Source organism: Natrix helvetica, assembly GCF_964273705.1.
Source record: "Natrix helvetica genome assembly, chromosome: 3".
Taxonomy (NCBI): domain Eukaryota; kingdom Metazoa; phylum Chordata; class Lepidosauria; order Squamata; family Natricidae; genus Natrix; species Natrix helvetica.
This window is the reverse complement of record NC_138549.1, coordinates 2,780,395-2,794,300: the sequence shown is the minus strand read 5'-3', so window position 1 is coordinate 2,794,300 and position 13,906 is coordinate 2,780,395. Positions and strand designations below refer to the sequence as shown.

Below are 13,906 nucleotides of genomic sequence, written 5' to 3'. Positions count from 1 at the left end.
ACACACAGAGAGACACAGAGACGGAGAGAGGGAGACAGAGAGAGAGAAAGAAAAAAAAGATAAAGACAGAGACAGAGAGAGACACAGAGGCACAGAGAGAGACAGAGAAAGAAAAAGAGAGAGAAACAGAGAGAGACAGAGGCACACACAGACAGACAGACACAGGCACACAGAGAGAGACAGAGACAGAGAGAGAGAGAGAAAGAAAAAGAGAGAGAAAGAAAAAAAGAGAGACACACACTCACAGAGAGACACACACACACACACACACAGAGAGACAGAGAGTGACAGAGAAAAAAAGAGAGAGAAACAGAGACACACACACAGAGAGGGAGAGACAGAAACAGAGAGAGGGAGGGAGGGAGAGAGACAGAGATACAGAGAGAGACAGATAAAGAAAAAGAGAGAGAGAGAGACAGAGAGAGAGGAGGGGAGAGACAGAGACACACACAGACAGAGAGAGAGAGAGAGAGTATGTAGGTGGACCTGAGGTCCCTTGATGAGATTCTCTGGAGCTAGATGGCTTCATTTCTTCAACCTACTTGTTTCCAGAAGTCCTAACTCAAGTCCTCCTTAAAATCTTCTTTCCAATATTTGGGTTTGGGTGAAGAAGGAACCGAATAACAGGTAAGCAAAGGGGAGCAGAAGAGGCCCATTATCTTTCCCTCTCTCTTTTCTCTCTTTCATTCTTTCTTTCGTTGAATGCAACAGATGGTTAACTGGGAATCCGGTTTGGTTGACATCACAGTTCAACTTCCAGTACCTTTCCAGTATGGGTAGTCCTCAACATATGACCACAATTGAGCTCAAAAGTTTCTGCTGTTAAGGGAGACATTTGTGAAGTGAGTTTTGCCCTGTTGTACGACCTTTCTCGCCACGATTGTTAAATGAATCACCGCGGTTGATAAGTTAGTCACACGGTTGTTAAGTGAATCAGGCTTCCCCCGTTGACTTTGCTTGTTAGAAGGTCGCAAAAGAGGATCATGCGACCTTGGAACACCGCAATGGTCATAAGTATGAATCAGTTGCCAAGCCTCTGAATTTTGATCACAGGATCATAGGCAGGCTGCAAAAATTGTAACTGAAAAAACCCAAGTCGCTTTTTTCAGTACCATTGTAACTTTGAACGGTCACTGAATGAACTGTTGTAACTCAAGGACTACCTGTCTTACCAACATCCCCAGTAGGAAACTCCCAAAGGTATTTTCACCTGGACTTTCTTTTTTCTCCTTGAAAATGTTTTGCTTCTCATTCCAGAAGCTTCTTCAATTCTGTTCTTCTTCAGGTCAAAACTAAAGAATCTTCTTGGATGAGAAAGCGAAACATATTCAAGGGGAAAAAACACAGAACAAGAAAATCAAGTTACTATTTTGGGGAAAAAAAGCACCTTTGGGATAACCATGACTTGGATGATTGAGAATCTCCATAGATTTTAGAATAGAATAGAATAGAATAGAATAGAATAGAATAGAATAGAATAGTGTAGTTTATTGGCCAAGTGTGATTGGACACAGAAGGAATTTGTCTTTGGTGCAGATGCTCTCAGTGTCCATAAAAAGACAAGATACATTCATCAAAAATCATAGGGTACAACACTTACTCATAGTCATGGGGTACAAATAAGCAATCAAGAAACAATCAATATCAATATAAATCGTAAGGATACAAGCAGCAAAGTTACCATCATGCAGTCATAAGTGGGAGGAGGTGGGTGATGAGAACTATGAGAAGATTAATAGTGCAGACTTAGTAAATAGTTTGACAGTGGTGAGGAAATTATTTGTTTAGCAGAGTGATGGCGTGCGGAAAAAACTCTCCTTGTGTCTAGTTGTCTTGGTGTGCAATGCTCTATAGCGTCGTTTTGAGGGTAGAAGTTGAAACAATTTATGTCCAGGATGCGAGGGGTCTGTAGATATTTTCACAGCCCTCTTTTTGACTCGTGCAGTGTACAGGTCCTCAATGGAAGGCAGGTTGGTAGCCATTGCTTTTTCTGCGGTTCTGATTATTCGTTGAAGTCTGTGTCTGTCTTGTTGGGTTGCAGAACCAAACCAAACAGTTATGGAGGTGTAGACAACAGATTCAATAATTTCTCTGAAGAACAGAATAAGCAGCTGTTTGGGAAGTTTGAGCTTCCTGAGTTGGCATGGAAAGAACATTCTTCATTGTGTTTTTTTGATGACGTTTTTGATGTTAGGTGTCCATTTTAGGTCTGGAAACTCTTAGCCAATTAAAAAAATATGTGGTTGATTTTCACGTAGTGGTTTGTTTAGAAATTTTGTCTGGTCTTCCTAGAACAAAGTTGGAATGGTAGAGAAGATTGAATGGAAGAGCTCTGTATTTTGTGCCTTGGTCAGGCTTCCTGCAATTTTGCACAATGACAACACTTGTTTTGGTGTCTAAGCTGGCTGGAGAAAAATGGAAGGAGAAAGGTTGTGAAGACAGACGGATGCGGAGACAGCCAAGAAGGGTTTTCATCGGTTCACACCTTGCAAATAATGTGGCTGCTTTAAAAAGAGACAGACAAAGCATTCCAATTTATGGCCAAGAATCTATTTCGAAAGCTTCACAATCTGGTTTGATCACAACGTGAACATTTTTGTCCATTATCCAGGTTATTTTTTTCCAACCCAGAGTAAGAGATATAGTTTGGCAGCATAGTCAATGTGTTTACTACCCCGCACAGGTAGTCCTCGAGTTATGACAGTTCATTTAGCGACCATTCAAAGTTATGACAGTTCATTTAACGACCCTTTTTCACGCCTACGACCCTTGCAACTTCCCCAAGGCTCATGTGATCAAAATTCGGACGCTTGGCAATTGACTCCTATTTATGACGGTTGCCGTGTCCCCCCCGGGGGGGGATCATGTCACGTTATCCCCTTTTGCAACCTTCTGATAAGTAACTATTTTACTAATTTCTTTTAACAACGGTGTTACTACTTTACCAACTGCAGGAATTGCCTTAACCACCGTAGCAAGAAAAAGCCATAAAACAGGGCAAAACTCACTGACAACAACTGTTTCGCTTAGCCACAGAAATGTTGAGCTCAATGGTGGTTGAGGACTACCTGTACTTTGTTTAAAAAGGTATTTTGACAGCTTGATTTTGTATCCCCCTGCGTAATGAGATTCCCTACTCCTTCGCCGACGTTCAGGAAAAGGAACAGATTCAGAGGGTATGAAGGGAGAAAGAAAGAGAAGGATGGAAAAATATCCTCCTTTTTGTTTATATGAAAATGTTCAGGAGTTTCTGCTAGTTTCCACGTGACTCTGGGGCTCTGTGTGTGCGTGTGTGCGTGTGTGTGTGTGTGTGTGTGTTTGTTTGTGTGTACACTGAGTGAGCTTGCCTGATTTGTTAGTGCCATTTGTGGAGAGCAGCAAAGACAGAACACGCTGCCAAGAAGACGGGGTAAGTTGTGGACCGGGAAGATCTATTTTTGCAAGACGCTAAACCAGGCTTCTCAAATTAGACCCTGATCTAGTGGATCTTTATGTAGAAATTCAGATTCTGGAATCGCGGTTGTGTTGATATAAATAGATCATGGCATCGTTTAAGCCTTCCAGAACGAGGTCTCCAGAAAGGTAAAAAGATATAGCAAGCAACGAATCTAACCGGGATGGGAAAATACCTTCGTTGCTTCAATGCTCTTAAACCTGCTGCTTCCCAGAAGTATCCACAACATTTGTTTTGCCTTCATTTTAATCACCCTGAAGAATTTCAGACCGAGGAAATTATATCTGAATTTAAGATTGGCAGGGGACCCACCCGAAGGGGAATGTCGTCCAACTCAGATAATTGACAGCTCTCCCTGACTGTCAGATTGTGCTGCGTTTTTGGCAAACACGACCATCTCCGGTTACGCAAATCCTTAAATAATTGTATACTTGTCAAATGCAGAATATTAAGAAAGATTTATCTTTTCTTGACCATCATTGTTACTAGGGAATAAACTTATGGATGTGTTTTAAAACAAAACTGAAGAAGATTCTGATTTTTCTCTGGGCGTGTTCAAATCGAGGGCAGGATATATTATTTTGTTCCGAAATACGCAGCAATATGAAACCTTTTGCATATTGTGGCTGCTGGGGTTAATTTGCTCTCATAACGGTGAGGAATGGGAATGTTCTCATTTATGTGTCAGATAAAAGGAAGGTTTTTTTTTAAAAAAATCTTGTGTTCCGTTGGGCTCTGCCTTCCGTTTAGCAATTTGCAATCCTAACCTAAGCGATCCTTTTCAGATAATCACCCCGTTCAGAAGGTTGATATTGTGTGCAGAGAACAGAAAAGAGATGGAAGACTGGATTAGCTCCCTCAAGTCTGTTCAGTCTCGAGAACATTACGAGGTAAGCTTGAGAGAATTTTTTTTAAATTAAAAAATAAATTCAGGATTGTCTCTTTATCAAGCTGCAGAAAATAGGGAAGAAAATGTCCATGTTCTTAATAAATCCACAAAGACCAAGACGAGCATTGATTGGAGGTTTATATTTAGCCTGTTCTGTTTTTACTTCAAAAAAAATGTCTTGTTTTTTTTTGTTGGTTGGTTGGTTAGTTGCTTTGCTTGAAAGACAAACTTGTGGAGATTGGAACCCTGGCATGTCTCGTCCTTGGAAATCTCTCTTTAATTTCTTTATCAGGCGGCCCAGTTTAACGTGGAACATTTCTCAGGGATGCACAACTGGTATGCTTGTTCCCACGCGAGGCCCACTTTTTGCAACGTCTGCCGCGAGAGCCTCTCCGGAGTCACTTCCCACGGCTTGTCTTGCGAAGGTAAATTGGTCCTCTGTGAATCATCATTTAGCATGAAAATGCAAAGTACGAGTCCCTTATTTAAAGAGAGGGGTGATTTTTGCTAGCGGGCATCAGTGAATGTCTTTCTTTTTATCCTGAACAATTTAGCCACGTTTTCATTAATCGGTTAACAAATCTGCATTTCCCAGAAGCACTGTCGTTTTCAGATTCGCTTACAGGCTACGTGTTAACAGAAGCTCCTTGACCTACGACTGGAATTTTGGTTGCAAGTCGCTGTAGTCATAAAGTTCGAGGCACCTCCTGACCGGCTTAGACTTTTCAGCTCAACAGAGGAATGGTGGCCTTGTAGCTTTGAAGCAACCTGTTATTGCACTCAGATTTGTTTAGCTTTTTTGGCTAATAACAAAATTGACGTGACGTGTTCAAACTTGATTTGGGAGAGGCCCTTGCAATTTGTTTTATGGAGCATGGGAAGGAAGAGAACCTGCAGTATCTGGGGTCCAGACGTTGCTTAAATGCAGGCCATTATGCCTATTGGTTGATTGAACGGAGAGCGAAGGTGGAGGTTCGTTCTTTGAGCTTGTGGTTTGGCTTCCAAACATTTCGTTACCAGGCTAGGTAACATCTTCAGTGGAGTTTAGGAGATGTCCGTGTTGGTGTTCTTCTGTTTATAAGGGCTTGGTGTGGTCAGTAGGTCTTGTGATGAGGAAGTTGCGTCAGATGAAGGTTTTGTGTTGGGTCTTGAGATGGGTCACATCAGGTGAGCGTTGTGATGGGACTTGTGATGGAGAAGTCATGTCAGGTGAGGATCTTGTGATGGGTCAGATGTGGGTTACATCAGGTGAGGGTCTTATGATGGGGAGGTTGCATCAGTGAGAGACTTGTGATGGATTTTTGAGGTATGAGACATGTCTAGGTAACATTTTCAGTGGAGTTTAGGAGATGTCCGTGTTGTTGTTCTTCTGTTTATAAGGGCTTGGTGTGGTCAGTAGGTCTTGTGATGAGGAAGTCGCATCACGTGAGGGGTTTGTGATGGGTCTTGAGATGGGTCACATCAGGTGAGGGTTGTGATGGGACTTGTGGTTTTGAACTCATGTCAAGTGAGGGTATTGTGTTGGGGAGGTCCCATCAGTGTGATGGGTCTTGAGATGTGAGACATGTCAAGTGAAGATCTTGTGATGGAGAGGTCATGTGTGGTGAGGGTCTTGGATGGGTCTTGAGATGAATCAGGTGTGAGTCACATCAGGTGAGGGTCCTGTGATGGGTCTTGTGATGGGGAGGTCATGTCAAGGTGAAGGGTTGGTTGGGGCAGCTTGTGTGGATTGGCTGAGGTTCGGTACCATCTCTGATTATCTGCATGATTGATTTGGGTCCTGAGAGGTTTGTGGGCTGGGAAAGGAAGAGTCCTATATAGACAGTCTTGCTTACCAACTTCTTCATTTAGCAACTGTTTGAAGTTACAATGGTGTAAAAAAAAAAACCTCCCAGCTTTGCAGCCAACATTTGCGTTAGTAACCATTGCGACATCCCAATGTCACCTAATCACCGCTCAGCTTTGCAACCAATGCGCCTTCACAACTGATGACAAGTCCTGGGATTGTCATTTGCACACTTTCACAATTGGCTTGGGATGAGTGGAGTTCGTGGAGACTGTGGAAGCAGCATTGCGAGTCACGTTCATACGACGTTTGGTTTAACTAGCAAATAGGAAGTGAGGTCATTGATCCATTGCAGTCTTATGGGTTTTCCTCTTAGCAGGCCTGGTGCTCATAGCTGGAGTTGCTGGGTCTCAGTTGTGATAGTTAAACGAAGACTATCTGGTAATACGGGCCGTATGTTGTCCGTGCTCCCTGGTGTGCAAGAATTAACATTGATCTTGTGTGCAATGTAGCTGTGAAGAAGTGTCATCGTGCTTCCATTGACAGGGGCATCAAATGACCTCACTTCCTGTTTGCTCGTTAAACAAAACATCGTATGACTTGTGATGTGACTTCCGTGGTTTCCATGATCTCCACTTGTCCCAAGCCAATTTGGGGCTAATTGTAGCTTGCTCCAGTTCAGTGGTCTGGAAGACAGTTTCCGTGTCCCCCTGGACCTTCTCTTTGATACGGTCAACATATCTTGTTCCCTCAACCGTTCATCATACAATTTAGCCTCCAGAACCCTAATTATCTTTGTTGCTCTTCTCAGCACTCTTTCTAGAATCTCGGCATTTTTTCTTCTATCATGGTGACCAAAACTGTAGACAACATTTCATAGGTGGCTTCACTAGTGCAGTATAAAGTGGTATTATCCCTTCTGATGATTGTCCCAAAGGTGCTTTTTTAAGAGGCATCTGGACTTCCTGGTTTTTCTTTGAAGGCATTTCACTTCTCATCCAAGAAGCTTCTTCAGCTCTGAACTTTGAACGGGATGAAGAAGCTTCTTGGATAAGAAGCAAAACGTCTTCAAAGAAAAACCAGAAAGTCCAGTTGCTTCTTGGAAAAAGCACCTTCGGGACAACCGTGACCTGGAGAGCTGAGAATCTTCATGGATACTTCTGTTGATCTTGATGCATATGAGGTTGTGCACGCATGCAGCTGAGGAATAATCAAAGCATGGATTCATCAGAATAGAGCTGGGAGGGACCTTGGAGGTCTTCTAGTCCAGCCCCCTGCTCAAGCAAGAGACCCTGTATCATTTGAGACAAGTGGCTCTCCAGTCTTTTCTTTAAAACCTCCAGTGATGGAGTACCCACAACTTTTGAAGGAAAGCTATTTCATTCCTTGATTGCTCTCACTGTTAGGAATTATCTCCTTAGTTCTAGTTTGCTTCTCTCCTTGGTAAATTTCCATCTGTCGCTTCTTGTTCCATTTTCAGATCCTTTGGAAAGTAGATTAATCCCCTCTTCTTTGTGACAGCCCGTCAAACATTGGAACACTGCTATCATGACACCCTAGTAGAATTTAGGCGCTAGTAGTGACAAAACTTTGACTCATGATATTGGATTCTTAAAACTTAGAACATAGAATAATAGGGTTGGAAAGGACCTTGGAGGTCTTCTAGTCCAACCCCCTGCTCAAGGAGACCCTATACTAATCCAGACAACTGGCTGTTCAGTCTCTTCTTGAAGACCTCCAGTGTTGGGGCATTCACAACTTCTGGAGGCAACTTCTGTTCCACTGATTAATGTCCTCACTGTTAGGAAGTTTCTCCTTAAATGAATACCTTGATTCATTCTGTCTACAATTCTTGGATTCTCTCTGCAGGGTTTTTAAACCCAGTTATCCATATTACTGGAAACTAAATAATTTGCTTGGGCAACCGTTATGCTTCCTGACAAGATAAACTACAAGGCGCAAGACTTGGATCTTGTCAGATTAATGTTTTTGCTGGTCTTTGGAACCAGCAAAGGCAATTTGGACAAACAGCTGTTCTTGGAAAGCTACCAACTCAAAACTTCTGGGATGCTGAATCGCGCAGCGAAAGCTTGCAAGCAACAGGCTTTCATTATGATTAATAATAATTATCCAGGTCTTGGCTAAGGCTTGAAGTGGTTCACACCCCTTGTTTATATAAGCTTGCAGATGCTATGCATCTTGGCTTCATAAGATGTCTTACGAAGAGAATGTCTAGCAGCCGTGTGTGTGTGTGTGAGAGAGAGAGAGAGAGAGAGAGATTGATGGATTGATTTATGGCTAAACAGGACTGAATAGATCAAGTATCTTGCATTTTGCTTGGAGAACACATGGCATCCATACAAGCAAAAGTTAGGCTTTCTCCTGTCCGGTCCTGTCCAGTCGTGGCCAATTCTATGGCATGGTGCCCATCATTGTTTCTTGGTCGAGGGAGCCAGCATTGTCCAAAAACATTTTCTGTGGTCAGGTGGCCAGCATAATTATACACCAAAGGCGCACATAACGCTATTACCTTCCCACCGAAGTGGTACCTATTTATCTACTTGCATTTTCATGCTTTCGAACTGCTAAGCGGGCAGGAGCTGGAGCAAGGTACGGGAGCTCCCCCCTTTGTGTGGTGCTCGGGTCTCAAACCTGAGCTGTGAGCTGGAAAGCTGACATGCTCAGCGTCTTTAATCGCTAAGCATCGCGCCCCCGTACAATGACAGATAGCATGCCCCCTTTTGAGAACTTGGCCACAAGTTTCCGCTTAAGGACTAATGCCGGAGTAGTTGTCCACAGAAAGATGTCACCATGATACAAAGAAGACCTTGCCGAGGTCCTAGAAAGAATGCAGAGAAGAGCAACAAAGATGATTGGGGATTTGGAAGCTAAACTGTACGTTGGATGCTTGAGGGAGCTACTGTTTGACTTCAGTTTATGCCTGGAATTGAGATGGGAGTTAGGATTCTAAGTCATTGCAGTTGTAAGTTGAAGCACCGGGTAACCAAACCTGATTTTTCACACTGGTCGTTTATGCGAGTGTCATGGTTGTTAAGCAAATCCTTTTCCCCCAATAGTTGTATTTTTGCCAGAAACTGGAATCAGTGACCGAAACTGGTTAAAAAAAACATTACAAACTGTGACCGTGAGACTTCAGGCCAGTGCAAACGGCCTTAAAAGTGTGTATGTTTCTGTGTGTATGTGTATTTAGGAGAAAGAGAGGCAGAGCTTGGGGATGGAGTCAAGAGAGGAATCAGCCTTGAAGTCATTCTGTTGTCGCAAACAGTCTACGTCCAACTCTTCTTCAGTTCCACTGACTCTTATTGTCAATTTAGACTGATTGACTAATTCTTGTATATAGACATGAGCAATAAATCAGCTTACCTGGAACTTAACATGTGGTCTTGATTCTCCTGACATGGTGTGTGTTTGTGCAACCATCTTAACTTTCAAAACGCATTGTAAGTGGTTCTGGGAAGGTCCACCGTAACTTTGAACAGTTGCTAAACGACCAGTCGTAAGTTGAGAATCTGTAATTTGGCGAACTTTGAACTTTCTCCATAAATGGGGATTTATAATAATAATAATAATATATTTATTTCTTAGCCGCACCCTCTCCCGAAGGACTCGGGGCGGCGTACAACGAAACATTCGAAATAAATATGTAAACAAAACAAACATATAACAAAGGTACACTAAAACATACATACATACATAAGGAGGAGATCGATTGATAAAAACAATTAAAATACTGTATTTAAAACCCCTAGAAATTAAATGTAATTAAAATACCCAGTTAAAAACCCGTCAGGAGCGATATGGTTAAATCAAAGTTGAGCCAGGCCAGCTGCTTGGAATAGGTGGGTCTTAAGATTTGGTTAAGATAGATTTTGTGACCATGAAGGAATTATGTTCTCAGGAAACTATGTATATTTTTAAATATATATTTATTCCTTTCTCCTAGTATGCAAGTTCAAGGCTCACAAAAGATGTGCTGTTCGGGCAATAAATAATTGCAAATGGACAACGTTGACTTCAATTGGAAGAGATATCATTGAGGATGAAGATGGTGTAAGTCTTTGCAACATACGGCAAATCCTATTCTTCACTTTTCGTTGAAAAACACCTGCCCATAATAACAATTAGGCACGATGAATTGTAGTTAGCTGTGGGTCCTGTCTAACAAACATGTTTTTAAGCACATGATGTCCTGTTGAATTAGGTATGTAAGTCTACCACCAAGAAGACCTTGGAGAGAGAAATAATAATAACAAAAAAAGAAGACTTGGAGAATTTTCATGTAGGCCCTGGGGAGCTACAGATTTATTTCTAGCAGGATGGAAGATGTCCACAACAACTTCATTCACAGCTGCAGAGAATGGCCAGATTTTAGGACCGATAAGTCACCTGGTCTTGCAGTTGTGAAGAAAGAACATTGTTCCTATTATTAGTGGCCAAGGATTGAGAAGGAGAAGCTGAACAATGCCACCAGAGAAATGCTGAGGGTATCTGTTCAGCTTCTCAAGAAATACAGTTGCTCTTCTTCCAGCCATCTTTGAAATGTGGTGGAAATCTTTGGGATCATCATCATCTTCAGTCTCATCCTGCATCCTCATCCTCAACCTCATCATCCTCATCTTCATCTTCAACCCATCCTCACCCTCACCCTCAACATCATTTTCATCCTCAACCTCAAGTTGAACCTCACTCTGATCCTCATTCTTACCCTCAACTTCAACCTCAACCTCAATTTCAACATCATTTTCATCCTCACCTTCAACTTCATCCTTGTCCTCACCCTCATTGTCTTCCTCAACATCCTCCTCACCCTCACCCTTAACTTCAGTCTCATCCTCATCCTCAACCCCAGCCTCACCCTCGTCATCCTCATTTTCATCTTCATTCATTTGCACCCCACATTCTTTTTTGTACAACTCAAGGCTAAGTGCATGACATTCCTGCCTCCTCTTTCGCCCCGTGTGATTGGCTGAGCTGAGAGACCATGATTGACCTCCAGTCACCCAGCCAGCTTTCATGTCTATGGGTGGACTAGGACTCATGATCCTCTGGTTTCTAACCCATTGTGCCAATAGGGCTCCCTTTGCTCTGTGGGACATGAGGATGGCCCCAACGGAAAAACACAGAAATAAGGTCTCTTGTGAATGGACCTCTTTGAGTCAGAGTCAGAGGTGGGTTGCTCCCAGTTCGACCCGGATCAGGCGAACTAGTAGTGGTGGCGGTGGGAGGCTCCGCCCAACCCACCTGGACGCTTCTGCGCATGCGAACCGGTAGTAAAAAAAACGGAACCCCCCACTGGTCAGAGTTGAGTGTTTTGAAGATAGACCAACCAATCCCACCTCTGGCGTTGATGAGATTGAAATCCAAAGGGATGGAAGTTGAACTTTCTTCTTTCTCCTCCCCGTTGACCCCAATAAACCTCCCCTCCAGGTAGCCATGCCTCATCAGTGGTTAGAAGGCAACCTTCCGGTCAGTGCCAAATGTGCGGTGTGTGACAAAACCTGCGGCAGTGTCCTCCGCCTGCAGGATTGGAAGTGCCTGTGGTGTAAGACAATGGTAAGTCTGGGCGTTGGGTGAGATTTGCCCTTTTGGGAAGATGTTATAATACAATACAATACAATAGTAGAGTTGGAAGGGACCTTGGAGGTCTTCTAGTCCAGCCCCCTGCCTAGGCAGGAAACCCTGGATGTTTTCCTGGATTGGGACAAGGAAATGACCAAACAGCATGGATCTCTGCAGGGCGGCGGCGGCAGTGGTGGTGGTGATAAAAGAGTCACAATGACGATTGTGGTTGTGTGTTTGAACCTTTTTATGGGTGTCACAGCAGGAGTGAAATCCTCCCGGTTTGGCCCGACTGGTAAGGGACGATTGTCCTTGGCTCTGCAAACCGGTAGTTTAAAAAAAAAAAAGCTTCCCAGGATCGCACTGCTCAACTTTGAGCCACGCAATCATCGGAAACTTTCTCCCTACTTTTTAAAGCATTTTTTTCCTCTGCCTGGCAGGAAAAAAAATGCTTTAAAAAGCAGAAAAAAAGAGCTTCCGACATTTGCGTGTATCAGCTGTGAGCCGTGCGATTGTTGGAAGCTCCCCCCCCCCCCACTTTTTAAAGCACCTTTTCCCTGCCTCTTTGTCCGAACTGGCAGGAAAAAAATGCTTTAAAAAGTGAAAAAAAGTTGGCCACGCCCACCCAGTCACATGACCCCTCCCCCATCAAGCCACTCCCACAGAACCGGGAGGGGGCGGAAATTAGATTTCACCACTGTGTCACAGCCCACAGACAATAGGAGTGGGACTCCAGTGGGCTTGTTTGTGACTGTGGGGTCTTTGGGGCTTGTGGTTTTCTCGCAGACGTTTTGTTACCCAGCTAGGTAACTTCATCAGTGTTGGAGGGATATAATCATAACTACTTTCACCCTCCAGTTAATTATGGAATTTCAACTCACAGAGCATAGATTTGTCTAAAGCTCTCTACTTCCTAAAAATCGATTACATCATCCGTTGTGACACTGTTGGTATTAATGGCACAGAGGAGGAGCTTAACTGAAATATGCATGTTGCCAGATCTCATTGAGGATTCATTCTGTGGTTGCTAGGAGCCTACTTACTTAAAATGCACAGCTAGTACTTGTCTTATGACAACAATTGAGCCCAACATTTCCGTGGCTAAGCGAGACCGTGGTTAAATGACTTTTGCCTCATTTTACGATCTTTCTCGCTGCTGTTGTTGAGCGAATCACTGCAGTTGTTAAGGTAGGAAGATGGTTGTTAAGTGAACCCGTCCCCCCCAATGGACTTTGGTCACAAAAGAGGAATACGTGACCCCGGGACACTGCAACTGTCATAAGTACATGCCAGTTGCCAAGCCTCTGAGTTTTGATCACATGGTCACGGGGATGCTGCAACGGTTGTAAGTGTGAAAAATGGTCATAAGTCACTTTTTCATGCTATTGTCACTTTGAACGGTCACTAAAAGAGTGGCTGTAAGTCAAAGCTACATTTATTTATTTATTTATTTATTTATTTATGAAGACCTCATTTATCAAAATTGGCCTGATCCACTCCTGGACTCTTTATGGTTCTCCTCTCTTCTGTTTTCCTGCGTTTTTGAAGAACTGCTTATTAAATGTTTTTGATAAAGAAAATAGCAAAAGAAACTCTGGATGAGCCTTTAGATGTTGTAATAAAGTGTTTATTTAGAACTTGGGTGGAAGCTACTAGCCAGAGCTGCTGCTTCCAAGCCTGTCAGCTGCCTGATTTCCTTTCATGTTTCTGTGCCATTCTTCCCTGTTAACTCAATTACTTCAATCTAATCTAATTTAATTTAATTTAATTTGATTCCATATTGGCTTGATTTATCATTTTTAAGCATGTTTTTCTCTCCAGATCAAACCAAACAGCTTACCTAATTAAAAGCAATCAGACACTGAAGCCTAAACAAACGGATCTGCAACCTGGAATTGGTTTAAAATAGGACTTCTGTTTTCTACTTTGCATCTTTTTATTACTTTTGGAAAATCAAAATAAGACAAGATAAATAGCTGTTTATTGAATTATGGGCAAATGGTGCTTTTCTAATAGCTAATGGATGTCTTTTTTTAAGATTTAAGTTTTGATTGGTACGTTAAAATTGTCTTTACACATATTGTTTTTTATACTTCTACAATAAGTCAAAATATATAAATTTAGCAAGGTTTTTTTTTTAAGTTATTGCTTGGAGAACCAGCGTTTATGATCCCATGCATTCTGTTTAAGCCATATT

General features: G+C 42.6%; 1 protein-coding gene across 2 annotated transcripts in view; it reads left to right on the top strand.

Moving 5' to 3' along the window:
- Positions 1-13,906, top strand: part of DGKH (diacylglycerol kinase eta) — a 105,754-nt gene that overhangs the window by 45,636 nt on the left and 46,212 nt on the right. For both annotated transcript variants that reach the window (XM_081947902.1, XM_081947901.1), the window contains exons 4-7: positions 4,240-4,344; positions 4,636-4,768; positions 10,094-10,200; positions 11,578-11,703. In XM_081947902.1, the coding sequence (XP_081804028.1) occupies positions 4,240-4,344; positions 4,636-4,768; positions 10,094-10,200; positions 11,578-11,703 (471 nt within the window). The remainder of the gene's footprint in view (positions 1-4,239; positions 4,345-4,635; positions 4,769-10,093; positions 10,201-11,577; positions 11,704-13,906) is intronic.